This window comes from Centruroides vittatus, unplaced genomic scaffold (genome assembly GCF_030686945.1).
Source record: "Centruroides vittatus isolate TY-2023 unplaced genomic scaffold, ASM3068694v2 contig_680, whole genome shotgun sequence".
In the NCBI taxonomy this organism is placed as follows: Eukaryota; Metazoa; Arthropoda; class Arachnida; order Scorpiones; family Buthidae; genus Centruroides; species Centruroides vittatus.
This window is the reverse complement of record NW_027122427.1, coordinates 2,451,754-2,473,053: the sequence shown is the minus strand read 5'-3', so window position 1 is coordinate 2,473,053 and position 21,300 is coordinate 2,451,754. Positions and strand designations below refer to the sequence as shown.

Here is a 21,300-nt window from a genome sequence, read left to right as displayed (position 1 = left end):
GCAGAGAAAGCATTTTATATACAATAAGAATTGATTTTCTGGAAGTCTATTCACATAGCCACTGAAGATTTAACGGCTGTTGATGATGACAAGAATTTTCGATAGTCCATTTTCGGTTAATTAAATCCTACTGAAATCGTTTCTTGTGACGTCAACACTACTTCGAAGTTTTTTTAAAACCATAAATAAACCAATTACAAATGCAGAATAAATATTTAACGTAAAATAATAGATTATTAATTTGAAATAAAAATCAGTAAAAATTAATTATTTATTTATTTTAAAATATCACAATACATATCAAGTGTAATTTGTGATAAATTCAGCCTCGTTTTATTCAAATTTTTTTTTTAATTTCTTTTTAGAAAGAAACAATTTTAAATTTATTTTAAATTTTTTTCTATTTAATATGAAAAAAATATTAAATAAAATGCACGTAAAAATAGTAATAAAAGAAAAAAATCGATTTATTGTAGAATCTAGAGGTTTTTTTTTTTTTTTTTTAGTAGTAAACAACAAGGGTAGAAGTCGTTTGGGTAAATATTTAGTTTCGAACTTTAAATACAAAATGGAGGGAAATACAAAATGACAGAAGAAAAATAATTGCATTTACATATTTTAAAAGTAATATGGCAACATTCGATTATGATTTTAGGTATTGTATTCGTTTATTGAAACTGTCGTTTAACACGTGTACTATTAAGTTAAATTGAAATAATATTTGCACGTGTAACACGTGTAACGTGATATATAATTTCCTTCCTATAAATTATAAACATTTGATAAATTTATTATTTCTTATTAATAATAATAATGATAATGGAAATCAGAATAAATGAATTTGTTAACGATAATAAATTATATAAATTTTATTTAAAAGTATTTTTGTTATTTGTTTCTGTTATTATTATTAAAGTGTTTAAATTTTTAATATTTTATATATATTAATAAAGTTTTTTTAGACTACTAAAATTAAACATAATGCTAAATTACTTCATTAATAAACTATTAAGTAATTATACATCAACATTTCTATTTATAGGAACAAAACATCAGAAGAATTCAACTTCAATAGCAAAACTTCACCAAAAAGATTTGATATAACTCAAACTTTAAATACTCCTTCTGTCAGTGAACAATTAGCTGAACTTCAACCAAGCAAAGAATTGCTTACCTATTATCATGATAAGATTTCAAAATTTGAAGATGAGTGGAATGAAATTATTAAAAGATTAGATCAACATAATAAACTGTATGAAAATGAGGTATTTAATGATATTTAATTTTAATAATTTATTAATATTTTAATGATTATTATTTAAAGAATATATACAGTAGAACCTCTATTATCCGGACTAATTGGGGATGAAGGTAGTCCGGATAAGAAAAAATCCGGATAATCGAAAGAAAAAAAATAATTGACAGTGAAAGACATGTACTGTACATACAGTATGAATAATTTTTATTTGTTTAGATTTATATACAGCTTCAATATTAAATTATTTTTTATTAAGAAATTCAATTATCGATTTTTGTTTAAAGCTAGCTGTTCTTTTTGAAGCTGCTCTTCTTAGCTCTCAAACCACTTCATGGCGACATCTAAGCACTGAAAAGCTTCAGAATGTGTAGGACCAATATCTCTTACTTCGCAAATCTCTTCTTCGTCTTCTCGATCTTGTTCATCTGAGGCAAATATTTCTTTAATTATTTCCTCATCATTCAAAATTTGGAATCCAGGATCGTTTGCATCGCAATTTAACCACTCGGTTACATCTTCTTCGTCACATTCAGCACATATTGAAATTTGTGCTATTGCTTCCACAATGTCTGCTATACCACTTTCTACTGTATTACTGGAATTTACTAATGGTCTTTTCAAAATTTTGTTCTATGCATTCCATCACGTACGTACAACAGTGTCGCAGTTTGCCAAGTGAAAATCAGCAAATTCGTACAATTTTTGTTTATTTTGAACAATCCGGATAATCGAAAATCCAGATAATTGAATTGAATTGAATTGAATTAAGTTTATTAACTTAGTAGGCATTAGCCTGTTACAAGGGGGTTAATTATACATATTTTAGGATATTATAATCTACAATTATAGTTCTTCTTTAACATTATATGCCTTTTTCAATTTATTAGTTAGCCTTAATGCTTAATTAACAATCAATATATTGTCTCAATAACCTATTGACAATATTGTATAGCCCATAAATGTCATTACTGTTGTTTCCAAAAAGTTCTCGTGTCTCTTGATTCTATTAATTTTTTGTTAATATTGATCACGTAAAGTTTCTTTTTTGCCTTAATTAAGTTTGTGTATATTTTTTTGCTTTTCACATAGTTTGATAATGCTTCAGGAGTATTATATTTCCTAAAAATTTTAAGATCTTTTTGCTTTTTAAGTTTGTGGTGATAACAAGAGATGTCAAACCATTGATTTTTAGTTTTCAATTTGAACGCGTGATTACGTCGCATGACACAACATTCTACCATTTTAGAAACTAGTCTTTGGTAATTGACAATCGGTTTATTTTTTTCCTCCAGCCTAAGTACTTCAGCTGTTATAAAATCAGCTCTTTTTAACCATTTTTGCTTATCAATTCTGGATTCACATTTTTTGCTGAATTCTGATATGTAATCTTTTTTAATAATGAAAATCCAGATAATAGAGGTCCGGATAACCGAGGTTCTACTATATTTTTTACATAAATTATCTGTGATTTTTAATAATTGCATTTTAAAGTCAATTTTGATCATTATTTTTCTACACTATACTTAGTCATATTACTTTTGCAAGAAACAATATACAATATGTTTATAATAATGATAAATATGCTACACATTTTTTGTGGCAAAATAAACACAAGTATTTAATAAAGTAGGACCTTGCTAATTGGAATCCTGGTAGTTTTAAATTCTGGTTAATGTAAATGCTAAAAATTCTGGATCTTTCTCTTTTTCATCATATTACTGAAAGTATTACTCTTCCAAAAATCACAGGCAATAAATTTATCTGCATACAGCATTAACATACAATTACCATTTCTTGGTCCTCCCTTTGCAGTGTACACATCAGCAACTCACCTAGGCATTGATGTGATGTAGGCACAACACAGATCTTATGGAATGTTAGTTCATGCTTACTGAAGAATTGTCTTCATCTGATCTTTTTTTGGGCTTGCATTTTTGCACCTCTTTCTTGAGGACGTGCCAAAAATCCTTAATTGGGTTTAGACTGGGTGAATTTGGACTAGCCAAGCATTAGTGGAGTACACAGTATGCAGCTTGGCAAAATCTTGCTGGAAGATCACATCTCCCTGCGGATAAAGATAAGCTATGGAAGGCAGTAAATTCGTTTGCAAAATTGCTTGGTAGCATTTTGCATTGACCATTCCATCATATGGTCCCAAATTACCAATGCCAGAATACCCAAAACATCTCTACACTTGAACCGTGGAAATTTCCTGCTTCAGACACTTTTGGGTGAGTCTTTCATTTGGCCAGCTGATGACTCTATGTCTGATATTTTCATGTAGGACTGGAAAGGGCAACCTGTTAGACCAAATCATCTTCTGCCATTGTGTTTCCATCCAACACAGGTGGTCTCTAGCCCATGAAAACCACTTCTTTTTCAACTGGCATCGACATAACTTTTGCTTATTCTTGTACGAATAGTAACTGATGTCTTATAATCTGTTGCTAGCAGTTTGTCGAGATACAGATCGGCCTATTCATTAGCTTCACACTTTTGCAGGTTTCACAAATGTACCAGCTCAATATTTCATGACAAGCTGATGCAAACTTTGATCTTTCCTGACAATAGTCCTTGATGATCTGTCATTACAATAGAGCCAGTTTCTTCATAGTGACTAAGGAACATTCTGACTGAAAACTCTTTCAAACACAATTCCTGAGCAATCTACTGTATACCTGTTCAACTTTGTTATTTCTGGACGATTTGACAGTGTATTTCAGTGCTAGCTTCTATTTTTCCATTCTTCACATTTTGAACAATGCAGAGACTAAACAAGATTTTATAGTTTCCTTCATTTGCATACTGCTGACTGAGCAATATACAGAGCAGAAAAAATTTATATGCTTAACTGAGTGGCGTTTGTCGAACGCTGGATGCAAGTAAAATTTTTCAGTAGTACTTTCAAATATATATGGAGATGCCTGTTACAGGCATCTCCATATATATTTGAATGGATTAACAAAAAAGTGCTTTATTTGAGGTAAATTAACAAAAAATGTGGCTTCATCACTGTAACAGTGATCAAGCCACATTTTTTGTTAATCCAAGCTCAAGTAAAGCACTTTATTTATTAAATGAGTTTTGTTTTAAATGAAAACAAGTCCAGTTTTCATACTGTTTATAATTACCACAAATGGGGTGCGTGTAAATTTATTGCCACGGGGAAGGTAGTTGAACTTAATTACAATAGCATTTATTAAAATTTTTTATGAAAATTATAAATTATAATAATGCTGCTTATTATCTGTTTATAGTAAATAATGAATTAAATATTCAATATAAATTCAAAATTATTATCAGTTTATTTATATTTATTATCATTTTTAACTTTGCCAGTTTGAATTAATATAGTGATATTAATATTCACTGATTTTTAATAAAATTGAAATAATTATACTCACAATTAATTATAATATAAATAATTTTATTAGTAATACTTAATGATGATAAATTGTTTTTAATTTATTTTAAAATTTTAATGTTTAGATATTACTATAAGTTAATTTATAATAATTATTTAATGTTTGTCTATAATTTATCATAAATATTTATTTTATTGTAAATAATATAATTATCATATATTAGCTTAAATTAGAAAAGGAAATACAGGCCAAAAATGATGAAATTTTGCAACTACAGAAAGCTCTAAGTGATATTCAGTTATCCTTATTCCAAGAAAGAGAGCATGTTCTTCAATTATATACAGAAAATGATAGATTAAAGGTAATATATACATATATAAAACTTTTTGTTTGAATGTTTATTTTTAAATATAGTAGTAAATATGAATGATATGTAATTATGATGAAACACTATGAAAAATGATACATAGAATATATTCTTCATTCTTTATTAATCAGTGTTGTTTACTGAAAACATATTAATTACATTTATCATACAAAATATAAAATGAAGTGTAAATCGACAAATACGTTAAAAATCATATCTAATCAAATACAGTCGACCCTCCCTAATTCACTCAGAATTTTGGGTAGATACGGGGTGGTAGATTACAGAGGTATCAACAAAATTATTTTTATATTGTAACTAATTTTGATTACAGCAAGGCTTATTAACATGTACACTGGATAGAGTATTAACTTCAGAATTATCTTGGATACATTTAGTAAGGATGTGGTTTTACATGAAGACTTTTTAACAAATTTGATTTTAAAAATCAGTAATTTTTGTTTGCCATCTTTTTGATGTCTTGTAATTATCTTGCATGCTATGGCTACGACATGCTCAGGTTTTACCATCTTTTCTGCTTCCCAAACCTTCTAATTTCATGCAGATACTCCAACATATATGCAAGGAAAGGAATTTCAGGAACAATTTCTTCATCGTCAAATTCAAATTTGATAAATTAAACTATGAAGTTTGAGAAATAGCATCTGATAAAAGATATTTTGTAAAATGTCATTGTAAAAATATGCATATTTCCAAGTACTAGTAAAGATTGATTATCAAATTTAAATCTATAATAATTAAACTTGATTATATGATATAATATAAATCTATAATATATGAAATTTAGAAAATATTACTTTTTGACCAGATACATATATTTTTTTTTTTTTAACTCTCTCTCCCTGTGGGTACTAAGCCATCTTTTTGGCAAGCCCATTATGGATTCAGCCATGTCTACAGCGGGATGACTGGATAGTGAGGGACAATGACTGACATATCTAGACAGGCCATCCCTGAAAAATTCCTGGGGTTTTTGACCCATCCAAATTTGATCTGGGTCCCCAGAGTGGTAAGCTACCACTGTAATCACCTGGCCATTCGGCTGTCTTTGACCAAATATTAGATTATACAGTATTATACAATTAAAATATGTTGTTATAATTAATTATAATTATACTGGTGAACAATTTATTAAGTAAAATTGTCTGTATAATTTAGACTGTTGATATATTGTCATCCATTATATAATTACTTAAATTTTTTTCAATTTCAGTTATTATAAAAAGTTATAAATTGCTCTACTTCATATTAAATTTTTCTTTTACTTTGTATATAAAAATTTCAAAGGTACGTGAATTAGAAGATCATAAAAGAATTCAGTACCTATTACAAATTTGTGAACAGATTCCTGAAAGTTATAAAAGTTCTTATGTAAATTTAAAAGAAATTAAGAAGTTTTATATTGATGAACCAGAAACTCATCCTCATCCTGAGCCAATCACATCATGGACAAAGAAGAAAACTGTTGCAGAAAGTGAGTAAGCAAACTAAATTTTTTAATAGTAAAAATAGTGTGTTTGTTGTAAACTATTTCTTGTATATTATATATTATATAATATCTTTAGGTGATTAGTTATGTATTTATGTATACATACAAGTTGAAAGAATTATCAATGTTTTTAAAAGTTTTTTATGTTTTTAAGGGGATTTGCCAACTGCTCCCTCCAAATTCAAAGAACAGAAATTAAATCATAGTGAGAGCATGAAATATGAGGTACTTTCTTGTTTTATTATAATTAACTTTTTATCTAAAGAAGTTCTAATTAAAAAAAACAAATAGAATTTAGGCAATATCAGTAAAACTCATAACAGGCAAACATGATCATTTAAATTCTGTTCAGTTATAACGTTTGAATGAAAATTTATATGTTATTATATACAGCGCGCGCACTGTACTGGTACATCAAATAAATGAAATTCTTTTTGTCAGTTCTTTGGGAAAAATCTATAAAACATTTTTAAGGTACATTTTAATATCTGTATTAACAAATGTATTTTCTTGTAAATTAGTTTGTTACTGAATGTCAATTATATAGATTTTTGTTTTTAGATTTAAATTAAGAGAAATTTTCATATCAATCGGTAATTGATAAAAGCAACAAATTACAAAATATTTTTTAGCAAAAGAGTGATTTCCGAAATGGTGCATGGATCTAAATAGCGAACTTGGTAATACTTTTGTTTGAATTTTTTTGTAATTAATAAAAAGATGTTAGTTTTTTTTTATAAGATATATAAAACTATCAGTATTTAATGATGTATGTACCATCTTTTTCTATAACTTTTTACCATCTTTTTGAATAATTTTATAAATTCCATTACTATAAAAGTTTGTCGAATAAGCTGCACACACGAATTTTGACATATTCAATTAGGATAATTTTGTAAGAATCAAAACAAATAAAGATATAAAGTGTAAGATCTGGTAAATATGCTAATATCCAACTAAACTGCTGTAATTTTTATCAGATAAAGAAATATCTATTCTTTCATTGTCTTGGCAAAAAATGGTTTCTTTTCTGTTTTGAAAAGAATCAATTGAGTTTACGCAAATAATACTTCATTTATCTACAGTCTGAAAATTAAGTATAGAAACAACATCCGAGGATAATGCTCAAAAAATGTGTTATCAGAGTGTATGTATAGAACAAAAGAATATCAACATTTTAATTTCTAAGCTAGTAATTTTGATTTCCTGTAGGAATTTCAATATTTGGCTTAATATTCTGTAAGAATATTTATCAAAAATGATGAATGTAATATTGGAAAAAATTCTATGTACAGATATAATAGCATCTGTTAACTATAATTACTTTGGAACTTGCCTATACTGAGAACAATAATAACTAACTGATAATATTAAGTGGAGTAAATAAATAAAACTACATTTAGTGGAAATTCTGGTTTTTGTTAACTCTGACATTAAAAAGATATGTTAAAAATAATTAATTAATAGTAATTCATCCAAGTTTGTCTGCCTGCTGTTGTTTGCAATACCATCTTTAACAGCTAATATATAATTGAAAAAAAAAAGCAGAAATTTAAACTACTGATGTATTGCGAACAAAAAATAATGAAAATATTACACATTCAATATTTAAAGTGTTATGTATTCTGAGACCGTGTCTTCTTTTATCTGTTTTTATCTTTACAACTAGGTGCATAGATAGACACAGGGCAATTTTACATCATCTTTATTCGGAATATCCTATAGGCCGATATGCGTTTCGGGCATAAGCCCCTCATCTGTCGGCATGACTTCCGGGATTTCTTGTGATTGGTGTATACGTGTCAACAATCACAAGAAATCCCGGAAGTCATGCCAACAGATGAGGGGCTTATGCCCAAAACACATATCGGCCTATAGGATATTCCGAATAAAGACGTAGAAATGCCCCGTGTCTATCTATGCATCTAGTCGTGAAGATAAAAACAATTTAACCACTTATATACTATAATACTATCTTTGATTACAATAAGTAGATTCTTCTGTACATATGTATTTTATATAACTCAAGTATTATTTAAATTTTTACCTCTAAACCTTAAAGCATGTGCTGATTTAATGAATTTTCTTCAAATTATGAGTTGATAATCTAAAACAATAATTATGTTACAGTATAAGTTGTAAATTGTAATGATTTATAACTTTTCATATTTTATTTTGGTGTGGTTTTTAAAAATAAAAGTAAAAATTATGATGATGAATAACCAAATAGTAAATTAAAATATCACCTCTTAATGTCAAGAAAGACACTTTTACACAGATTATTTTTAAATAAAATAATAATTTCTATTGAAATATACAGAAATGACATTTTATTGACTAGTTTCACAAAATTTTTGAAAGAATGCATCTTTATTGTAATTTTTTTAATTAATGAATATTTTTGGATCTAAAATAAATTATGAAGAATAGTTATATAATTTTTGAGTTTTAAGATCCTATCATCTATCATTTAATGCTATTAGGATATCTTTAATCCTAATTAATATAACAACATATTCCATGGAGCTATTACTCAATGAAAGAGGTTTAAACATACAGTCAAACTCTGATTTAGTGCCATCATTTGTTTGTCTCTGAAACTGGCACTAAATCGAGTACGGTGCTAAATTGAAAGACTGCAAACATTAAGATTTATATATAATAATGAGATCTACACACAAATTTTAATTAAATTAACAGACATAAAATCTGTAAGCCACATAATTTGTTGATATGTCATTTACAATACAAAATTGTACAGCTCTTGCAAACACAATTATCCCCATATATATTAAAAAGAGAATTCTTCGGCTCTTGTGAAGAATTCGGCTCAACCGAAGGATTCTCTTTTTAATGATTGATGATTGTGTTTGCAAATATTCATTGGTACTTTCAGGGCAGTACTAGTTAGGAGAGTACTATATCAAGATTTGACTGTACTTTTTGAATTATATGTTTTAATACCATTTTTTAACAAAATTTATTTTATACTTATACAAATTACATTATTAATTTCATTTTCATTCAGATTGAAGCTCTTAGAGTACAATTAGAAGAAAGAGAAGCTCTTTTTCACGAACAAGTAGATGCACTAACAAACGATTGTAATATTATAAAACAAGAAGCGGAAGTTCAAAGATTGAGAGATTCTGAACATATTAAATATCTTACTGATAGGTCTGTGGTTTGTGTTGTATTATGTTATTATATATTCTTATTTTAATTAATAATAATTTTGAAATATAGATTGAAACAAACAACCGAATTATTACAACTAACGACACGTGATTATGTCAACTTCAGGAAGTCAGTTTGGAATACCGAGACGGATTGGTCCCTTGAGAGAGCGCAGTTAATTGATGAAATTAATAACATTAAAATAAATATTAAAAAACAAAGAGAAAAAGCTTCTCTTATGGAAGAATTGTCAGCTGTAAAACATGAATTACAAGGACATAATCAACAAACTTATTTATTAGATGAAATTAACAAATTAAAAGAAATTCTAAATCAGTTTACGATTCCTCTCCTCGAAGAAATGAAAATTATTAAAGAACAGCTTATAAAGTGTATCGAACAGGTAGAATTACAAAAGGAACTCTGTAACAATAGCTTGGATCTCAGTAACAAAACACTTAGTCTTTGTAAAAATCATATATTTCAAAAGTATTGTGAACAATTAAAAAAGAATTTGACATCATTAATAGAACAGATTAATGATATTAGTGAGGGAGCAAAAACTGTTAATAGGAAAAATTCTGAACAAGAGATTAAAATGCTTAAGCTTCAGAATGACCAAAAAGAAAGTTTGGTATCTATTAAAGAATATTTAAATAATATTTCAAAAGCATTTACTTCCTTAGAACAGGATAGCCAAGAAAACAGTGATATACAAATTAAAAAATCTTCAATGGATACTATAAAAAGACAGGTAAGCAATATAATTTTATTTAATTAAATAATATTAAACATAGTAAATAGAAAAGTAATTTTTATTAAAAAATTGAAGAGATAAAAGTAATATTGAACACATTATCTATATACAGTACATTTATATTTTATTATATATTAATTTATTTGTGTTGTAATATTATAATGATAGATTTTGATAATTTTATATTAAAAACTCTTTTTTAATATTGAAATGTCATGATCCATAAGTTCGTAGCTTAAATATCCAGAAGTATGCTCCATAGAATTCGCATAATAACTAAAAAATTTAACCATTAAGAAATATATCTTATATTTCCTATCAAAATTTAAATCGGAATTTAAAAATTTTGTCGAAACACTAACTTTTGCGTAATAACAAATTTTTAGTTATGTCAGAAATGTGCATTGCTTTGAAATTTTTATTCTTTAATAAAACTCTTTGATAAATTTAAATTGGTTTCATCATATATTCATAGATAAAAATTGATGACCACCTATTTTCAATTAAATGCTTTTAAAATTCACTTGCTTTGTATTGTCCACAAATCTTACAACTTAAGTTTCATCCACTTCTAATGAAGATAGAAGGCTGAAACTTTCAAGACATACCTAAGTTTGATGAAAATTCATTTTAATGGTGTCTTAGTGGGTTGTCCCACCCCATCATCCTCAAATCCCAAATAACTCTACAAATGTAATCAAATATAGAATTTAATCATGATGTGTATTTGTAAAGTCACTGTACGGTGGGGTGAGACTACCCCACCATTCCCCATCCCTATTATTGAAAAACATCTGACTTTATCAAGAGATGCAACAAATTTCTTCATTTTAATTTTGAACATAAAATTACCATTCACTGAGAATTTTACTTAACAAAATTTATAGCATTTTACATTGTAATTTTAAGGAAATATTCGTTTAAATACAGTAATACCTCAGTTTTCGTTGACTTTGGTTATCGTCGGTTTCGGTTTCTGTTGATTTTTTTGCGAAAAATTTGTCTTGGATTTCGTCAGTGTGCCCAAGTTACCTCGCTGCTAATTTTGTGAAAACAAAGGGCAACCCACGTGTTTTTCAGTTCAGTGTGGCGTTATTTCTTCTTCTGTGAGCATTACCCCGTGACAGCCCACCATTGGCCAATGCTTCTGTTCCCTGAACACTGGGCATTCGGTCGTGGGTTCGTGCTTCATCAGGACAGGCTGGTCACGTGAAGTTTTCCAGGTTTTCGCCACATCGGTAATGCCCGAATAGGGATCAGTTACCCTTAAACGGACCTCCCAGAAGGCATTATACAGCCATCATAAACGCATACAACTACTATTACATGACAATTACGTCACACTTTACCATGGGGTGATATAGGCTAGAAGCTCATGTCCAATTAACTTCTACAAGACAAGACATTACCCCATGCATCTAGCCAAACAATTCCATTGCTTTCCTTTAGATTAGTTTTTTTTATATTAATTTCTTATTGCTTTTAGTATTTAACACTATATTAATTCTCTATAAAATGTTTTATTGGTATGTATTTTGGACTGTCTAGAACGAGTTAATTGGATTTACATTGATTCATGTGGAAATAATTGCGTAGGTTTTCATCAGTTTCGGATTTCGTCTATTGTTTTTGGACTAATTATCAACGAAAACCGAAGTATCACTGTAAAATGAAATTATATTTTATCTATTGATGCTATGTTGAATATGGACTTTTATATATTAATAACAAAGAATTGTTATAATAAGTTTCTAATAAATGTCACGATTTGACTTTTTCATTTTAAGTTATCTAAAGACACCGACTCCTCCGCAACTAAGAAAGTATCCAAAATATCCGAAAAAGAGAAAAATAGTCGGGAAATAAAGGTATAAAAATGATAAATTATTATTTTCTTAATGATGATGACGATGTAATGAAAATAAATCAATTAGTTAAAGCTGTACTGAGTAAAAAGTATTGAAATTATGTGAATTTAATAAATACCTTTCTTTCAGTCTAGTTAAATAATTACATACAAGTGAAATTTTACAAAGATAAAAAACGAAATTTTTTTTAATTCTTAAAAGAAGGTATTATGAGTATAGTTTTGAAGTATTTTTTCATGTGAATGAATGAGTTCATTACTAAAATTAAGTGATTCAACTAATGCGTTTTATTACTAACAAATCACTCAATATATTGAGTGAATTCAATAAATAAATGAAATATAATATTTTATGTCTAAATAGATATTTGTTTATTGACATTTGGGAATTCTTTTTAATATTATAGAGTAGATATAAATATTAATCCGACGGAAAAGATGCTTTTTATAAAGTATTAATTGTGTTTCTATGTAATAAATATTTTTTAATCAAAATTTACAATTATTAAGTTTAATTTTTGTTTTTAATAGTTATCAAAACAACCCGATTCTTCGGCAAGTCAAAGTAGAAGTACAAAAAGTGCTAGGATTTCTAAGGTTAGATATTGTTCTACGTATTTAGAAATATATAGACTTATTACTCAAATTTTTAAAAAAAAAAAACCTTAATTTAAGAATTTTTAAACAGTACATTCCTTTGACAAGTACAGCTAAGTCAACAAAAAATAATATCGAATTTTCTGAGGTTAAGTATTTCTTATATATAATTTTTATTAGTAATAAATTGATTATTGATACTTAATAATTAACAAAAATTCAGTAATGAGTTGCATAACTTTCCTGGCTGTTAAGAAATTTTATTTAAAAATACAACTTTTACATTATTAACCATAATAAATAAAATTGTGTGTGGATCCGTCTTATATGTGATTCTGTTATAAAAACCTTTTTATATTATTAACTATTATAAAATTACAAAAAACTTAACTTTGAGGGTTGTAATAAGTTTTATAAAAAATTGTAAATGCTAATAACAAGTAAAATCTTAGTCATTAAGTTCAGTCTCTCTCAAGATATGACACGTGACCCCCTCCATCTCCTTTACCTTTAACCACAAAAATATTATTGTTGCCTCTTATATATGAATTACCATGCCAAATTTTGTTTCTTAATCCTGAGATATCAAATGATATAGACACCAATACACACGCATCCATAGAATTTTTTCCCCATTTTTTGGCATTTTTGGGTTCTGGGGTATCAAAATGTGATTTGCAAAAAAAACCCAGAAGGTTACATTTAACACAATTCCAATACTTTCCCCTATTTTGTATACGTAACTGCTGGAAAAGTAAAATCGGAATAAGCAGACGAATGTTTTCCGCTTTAGGAAGTTATGCGAAAAAACTTCAAATTACCGAAATCTGTTAGTCTAAATAAATGCCGAAACTGAAATCAAAAACATATTGATTTTGAAATTGCGTTTCATTTCTTGTCTTTGAGAGTTTCTTCTTTAAGTAATTGACTAGAGTATTTACCAATGTATAAATAGAATGTATACGCTTATTTATTATAGGATATAGAGGTTTCATTATATTTGTTTGAATTTAAGTTTAGAAATGTCTATATTTGTATTGTCGGCTGTTTTTTTTTACATCTAAAATTTAGGTTTTGTGTTTTTTATCCAGTAATTTATAAATAGTCAAATTAATTTAGATAGTTGAACTTATATTTTATTCTAAAACTGTCTTAATTTTCTATTTGAATATGTTGTAACATGAGGAAGCCATATGTAATAAAGGTAAAAATAGTTGTTTAACTGATTTTATGGACTTTTTTCAGGGTTAATATTGCTGCTATTGTTTTCTTTTTTTTTTTTTTTTTAGTTTATCATTTATTTACATAATGTGATTTCAATTATATGTTAAGTTTCCTTTTTTTTCCTAATTTGCTTCTTGTTTAATTAGTTAACATAATATGTATTATAGCATTAAGACTTGTTACACTGACACAAGGATACATACAGTTTTCTTTAAATTTTGACTTATAGCAAAATTATAACTATAAATAGTTATCATTTAACTATTTCAATATAAGACTTCTTGAGGATTTTCAAAATATAGTAGAATCTGCTTGTTCTAATCACTTTGGAACATGCCTGTATCGGTAGTAATAGTTTTACAACAGCATGTAAATAAAACCACAATTAGTAGAAACTGGTTTTATTAACTGACATTTAAAGGACGTGTCGAAATAATTAAAGGTATAATAAGAAGATTTACTATTAATTAAAAATTATAATTAATAAATCATTCAGCAAATAACTGAAATAAATGTCAGAAATTTAAACTACTCTACTTTGAGCAAATAACAATTAAAATAATTAATGTCTAAAATTAAGACTGATACAGATACAGTAAAACCTCACTTATGTGGCTACCACTGAAATTTCCCTGTAAAACTGCATAAGTTTTAATATAAATATGTATTAATATATCCATAATATAAATGTATCAATAATAATAATAGTGTCCATGTTTGTGGCCACCTCACTTAAGTGGCCAAGATAGGAGCATCCAAAAGTGACATTTATTCTTGTTTATGTGTTCAATAAAACAAGAAAACCCTAAATTCCAAAATTTAACATACTGTTTAAAGTGCTTTAAATGAATTGAGTTTTGTCGCTATAGTCGCTACAGCTTGCTTTATCCCTCCAATAGATGATGATCAAATAAAATAATTATTCACTTATAATCAAAAAATTAAATTTATCTCAAGAATTTAGTAAGAATAAAGACAAATTATATATTTGTTCAATATTTTTAGACAAAATCTGATTTGTATTTTGCAAAAATACAACTATGGAAATCGTCAATGATCTGTCTACATCATTTGCAACACTCAGTGGAAAAAAATATAAATGTCTGATGTAAATGCTGGTTTAATTATTAACATTTCTTTCTGACACCTGGACACTTTTGCATATGTAGTGATTTCTATTTAATAATTTTTCTCTTAAAATGAATACAATATTTACTTTATTTCTATTTTATAAACATTCTGTTGTGATATTGATCGTGTCTGGGTGCTAAACAATACCATTTAGTACTGTACTGTACTTGAATGAATCCTATTGAAAACATCTTGCATTCACCATATGTATATACCATACCCTGTGTTTTGATACACTATTTAGTGTTAATACATTATCTTGTATAATATATTGCAAAATATGTGGAGTATTATTATTTATTTATTGTTTACTTTTATAATCTGTACTAAACTTTTAACAGGATTCAGTATGATACTTCTGTGTGTCTCGTCAATTTTTTCATAATCCCACCTCACTTACGTGGCCGAAAATTGCATATCCAAAGATCGTCGCACGAGGAACGTTTTACTATACTCGAGTGCCGTTGAAATTGCATATTATCACATGTTCAGCTTAAAAATTTTTATTTACTCAAAGATAATAACTAAAACCAAAATTCTGATTACAATAAGCAAATTCTATTGTATATTTAAAAACTTACAAATTTAAATTTATTTTGCAAAAATAACATAATAATAAATTAAAAGTGTGTAATGAACTGTCGTTCGTCTAGTTAAATTCATATTCTTTTAAAGTTTACAATTGTTTACCGTTTAAATAAGTTTTTAAAAGTGAGATTAAATTGAAAGAAAAAAATAATGTAACTAAATTAAATTGTTTCTTTAAGACTTCAAATCGAGACTTCAATGAATTATTCAGAATATCCGAAGAATATAAATCCGAAAATATTTTTCTCAAGGAAGAATTGGAAAGAATAAAAGAAATGCATATGTCGGCTGTGCAGTTTTACAAAGTAAGTAAATTATCTTATCTGATATCATTCAGGTCGTACTCTTTTCCCTTTATTTTTTATTGGATAATTCGTATGATGGCATTAATTTATAACTGCATATATAATGCAATTATAAATACGTCAGAAATAAAATATTTAACTTCTCTTGTAAAATGTTACTAGCTTGAGAATAACTTGACTAATGCAAACCTTCTTTTTTTAATTTTTATCCTTTTAAAAGAGCTTCCTAAAAATAAAATTATATTGCTCCTTGCCCTGTTTCATAGGAGACTATGCAACTTTTATCATGAAATATTACTTATTGGTATACCTTTTATCTATATGCAGAATTGCTCCAAACCATGCAAACATAAACCCTGAACTTTTTAAAATGACACCGATAATAAAAAATACAATTGTTTCTACAAAACAGTTAATATAAAACATAAAAGAAATAGTCAAATTCACACTTTTTAAGAAAACTACAAGTTATGTATACAGAATAGAGGAAAATAATAAATTAACTAAATAATTTGTTAATTAACGAACTTTACTTTGCTTGCCTTTTGTTTGCAAATTGGTTTATTAGCATTTCAATGTCTAACTCGTCCAGTAACTCTGATTCTATTGAAATCATTGTGACCCGTGCCCCCATTCGGGCTCTTGGTGCCGTTATGCACCGTACATCTCATTCTTACGGATGTTGTGGTCTTCTCTCGACTTACCGATTTTTTCTTTTTTCGTAGTTATAGCCTTAATTTGCTTGATTAATAAACTTGTTAATTCTCTATGAAATAAATTTTAAAGTAATTAAAATATTATTTTATAATAGATTTTATATTTTGAATTTTACATTGGTAATTATAATTAAATATTTATTTATCATTAATAAAAATAGGATAAATGTAGTAAACTAGAGGAACAGTTAGAACTGAAGAAATCTAATTATCAACAACTTACACGAAACCACAGGTTAGATATCGAAGGCTTCAAAAATGATATAAAAATTCTAAAGACGAAGCTTGTTAATATTGAGAAACAACTGTTAAAGGTATCAATATATATTTATTTTTTTCTTTCCACTGCTAACAATATTTTAAATATTTCATAAAAATATATTTCTATTTGTTTTCGTTAATACTTTATAAGCAGATATTTTAAATTGCTTTTTACATATTTAACACTTATTTCAATATTTAATTCTAAATACTATATTTAAATAACTTTAAAGCGCACAAAATAATAATCATATTCAATAATCAATATATAACTTTGTTGAAATGGTGCCGAAATATGTTTTCAAAAGAGTTATAAGATTTATTATACAATGCTTGAATCACTTATTAAAATCTTGTTTTATTTCTTTCGTAAGATGAATCGGAAAGAAAATGTAAATTTTTAAGTTTATATCATTATACCATAGATACCTATTTATCAAAGAATGAAATCAATTATTATTTAATGGAACGTAAATTATAGATTTTGCGTATATTGAGTTATAGTACTAAATATTGTGGGGTTTGGGGGTGGTCTTCACAACATTCAGCATTTTTTTGTGAAAAAACAATAGATCTTTAATGAATATAAAATGCATCCAAAACCTCGAATAGATATAGAGATATATCTATATTTTTTGCATGTTATCTGTCTACTGTTTGAACTATAAATACATTGCGAAATTATAATGTGATAAGAATTTTTTAGGAAAAATTTTAACTGCAAAATGAAATTGCTAATTAATTTACAAAATAATAATTATTATTTGAACGAAAGAAAAGATATTTTAAATTAGGTTTTGTTTGAATAGTCGGTGTCATTTTTAAAGTGCGATCCGACAATTATCTCGGAAAAATTTTTATCAAATACATTTCGACTCCTTGAACTTTATTAGCCACGACATCTTATTTACAATACAAAATGGGGTCGATAATCGAGAAATAATCTTTGTGAAACATTTGTAAGTATAAAAGTGCTTTGAATGCTTTCATGAAGGCATTTTTTAGATTGTAGAATTTCTATGATTAAAATGACAGTAGCCAAAATACTTTAAATAGGTATTTGCATCTGTTTTATGCAGAACCGGCATTGTGATTTAATCGGTACGGTTGCGTGAAACTATTGTTCTCTCTACAGCCTTTTCGGTGAGCCTCCCACTCATCTGATTGTATTGACCATTAAACTAATTAATTTGGATAATTGATATAGCAAAATAATGACTAAAAATGGAAATAAATTTAAGTTCTGTTCTCACACAAAATAAAGAGAAAACGAAAAGTTTTTGTATTTCTTGAGGCAGAAAAAGTATCTAGACTTAAAAAAAATGTAGTCATATGTAAAAATGAGAAAGTTGATAGTCAACATCTTTCTGTGAAATGATCCCGAGTTTTAATGAGTCATTATGGCAGAATATGCAAACATTGCATGAAACATAAGTGTAATGCTACATTAGAAATCTTTTTTTAGATATCCATTGATATTTAATTTATAAACAATTTTCATAAAGGAGAGGGAATTGCATACAAGATATGACTATGAAATAATTTTCTATCACCCCAACTGTATTCTCTACTTGAAATCCTGATATCATTCCAATAGCATCAATAGCAGGCATGACTTTAATTTCTGATTTCTGCAAAAGGAACATTGTAGCTTTAGGAAAAGTCGAACTTTTCAGGAATTGGGAATGATTTCTTGAAATTTCCAAATTTTTCCAGGATTCTAGGACATGGGAATCCTGCAAAAAGTTCTTAATTGCAAGTTAAAATTGACAGATAGTCCATGCCATTTATAACTTGTATTCACTTTCAAATTGAATTTTAAACACAACCCATAGGTTATTGCATAAAATAATGGTGCTTGCCTACTTGAATATATATTAGTAAGTCATAATAAATTTGATACAAGACTTTATGCTTTCATGTAACTTCTGTATTAAATATATTACATAATCTGTCAGTAAAATTGAGTATAAAAATTACAAAATAACTTTGCATATAATTAAATTTGTTTCGAAATTTTTAAACAGAAAAATATTTAGACAAAAATATTTACAATTATACAGATTCTGTATATTAAGTTTAATCTTGAAACAAATTATCTTGTTTTTAAGGTTAAATATAAATAAATTATTTTATTTTAAACTCAAAACTTGATTATTATTTGTAGACTATTTTCTGTTAAAAAATGTCTGATTAACCAAATACATTCATATAAAATATAATGAATTACAGATCAGTAATCTGGTTCTGTTGCTAATTTTGTCTAGTATAATTTCAAATTTCCTGTGTTGTCACACCTGCTGCTATTATTTTGGGGTTCTCAATGTTGCTAGATATATGACAATTCGATAAGAATTTTCATTTAATGTTTTTTTATTCTTTATCAACCAACTTGTACTGATTTACAGGATATTTTAAAAGTAAGATTAAGATGGTTAGCTGTTGGGTTCTAACCTAACCATCTGATATCCAGCACCTTACAGGTCCCAATTATGTTAGATTAATGACAGTCAACCTGTATTAAATGAAATAAAATCAAAATTTTTGCAGTCTTTCTACATTGGATATTAAATACAAATTTTAATTTTTAAAGGAAATTAAATCATATTAATAATGAATTAATTGACAGTTATTTGAAAGGCTAGTGTATTTATACGAATTTATTTTTACTGTTATTTGTATTTTTTAGACGATAATTCAAGTCGAAAGCAATCAAAACGATATGAATCTTCTAAAAGACGTGCACTCTTCCACGGTTCGTTCGGTGCAGATAGCGGACAATCTAAGAGGATTGAAACGTAAACTTTACGCATTAGAGAACGAATTGAAAAAAATATAATTTAAAATGTTTAGAAGAATACAATTAATAGATTTATTAAAAATACAAGATGACAAGTAATTTTGTAAAATGATAATTTTGAATTTAGATATTTATATAGATCATTGTATATTTAAAAAGAAATGCAAATATTGAATAATAAAATATTTAATACATACTGTTTAAATTCATTAATTGTTTTTAATATTTATTATTATTATTTTTTTTAAGATTTGTGTATATCGCTATAGAGACATTCACTTGAAGATAATGAAACTTTATCTTACTTTATTAGAATACCTTTCATCAATGGAGCATATTTATTCATTATAGAATCTGATCATGAGATAGAGCAGTTTCAAGTTGACATCCAAATGACATCATGAGCATGCACAATTGTTCGGTGGCAATTTTGTGGTTTGTTTGTTTTATTTCTGTTTACGAGCATTTCAGCTGGAGTTTTCGTGTTGCATTTGTTGCAAATATCACTGGTGGATTGTTACGTAATTTGGTGCAACGCTAGTTCATTCACAAACAAAGGAACATCGTTTTTCAAAATTCCTGGCATTATTCATCATTGAGGACCCCAAACCGAGGAGCTTTCGCAACGAAGGCAAGCTACACGGCTGTCAAGAATTAACCAGAAAAATTTCAATACAGATAAAGTGAATGTGAATACACGAGTTTGTCAGAAATATTTCATTTCAGGTAAGCGATAAATCAGATTACTAGTTGCTACCGATAAATGATTATGATACTCATGCAAAAGTTTATCTAAAGTGTGCACAAGCCAACTGCATAAATCCTTTTATTAATACTGACAAAACAAAGTTCAATAATTTTAGCAACTGCAGATTTTAGTTCGAATAGATAATGATTGTGTTCTAACTTAATTTTTCACCTTTCAGTTTGTTTTCTTAGTGTCTGCTTGTAGTAAATATGCAGTAGTTAAGCAAAGATAACTGGTTAGCAGATGAAGAATTAGAAATGCATTTTGACCAATTGTCCTTGCAGTCTAATTTACATAGTGTGTGTATTTTTTACAATAAACCAATAATTTTCATTGTTCAATTACAAATAGCCAAGTTACGTTATTTTGGTGAGCAACATTTCTTTAAGATGCTACTTTTTACAATGATGTCTGTATCTCAGAAGCCTCTGAATTTCAAGGTCATCTAAGGTCACTAAAAAGTATCTCTTTTATGTGTTCTATAAACTTCATTATTAGTCACATCTCAGAAACCATTAAACACCATCAGAAAACCACCCTGTATACATAGCTCTTTCTTTCCTTTATGTAGATAATGTAATTTGGCTGTGTAATGAAATATTTTATTTTTTATCATCAGAATTGGTATT

At 27.2% G+C, this 21,300-nt stretch overlaps 1 protein-coding gene across 1 annotated transcript; it reads left to right on the top strand.

Annotated features, from left to right (window-relative positions):
* Positions 1 to 520: 520 nt before the first annotated feature.
* On the top strand, positions 521 to 20,122 carry LOC136980171 (coiled-coil domain-containing protein 77-like). Its single transcript, XM_067276222.1, has 12 exons — positions 521 to 655; positions 1,043 to 1,265; positions 4,847 to 4,984; positions 6,299 to 6,485; positions 6,655 to 6,725; positions 9,529 to 9,677; positions 9,747 to 10,431; positions 12,222 to 12,302; positions 12,833 to 12,898; positions 16,021 to 16,146; positions 17,024 to 17,176; positions 19,813 to 20,122. Exons 1-12 carry the CDS (start codon positions 630 to 632, stop codon positions 19,960 to 19,962), a joined length of 2,055 nt encoding a protein of 684 aa, XP_067132323.1. The 5' UTR covers positions 521 to 629; the 3' UTR covers positions 19,963 to 20,122.
* Positions 20,123 to 21,300: the final 1,178 nt, after the last annotated feature.

Excerpts from the sequence above, each read along its gene's own strand:
- LOC136980171 (XM_067276222.1), top strand. The coding sequence starts at position 630 with ATGGCAACATTCGATTATGATTTTAG. Across the intron at positions 4,985-6,298 it reads CAGAAAATGATAGATTAAAG|GTACGTGAATTAGAAGATCA; the intron begins GTAATATATACA and ends AAAATTTCAAAG. Across the intron at positions 16,147-17,023 it reads CGGCTGTGCAGTTTTACAAA|GATAAATGTAGTAAACTAGA; the intron begins GTAAGTAAATTA and ends TAATAAAAATAG.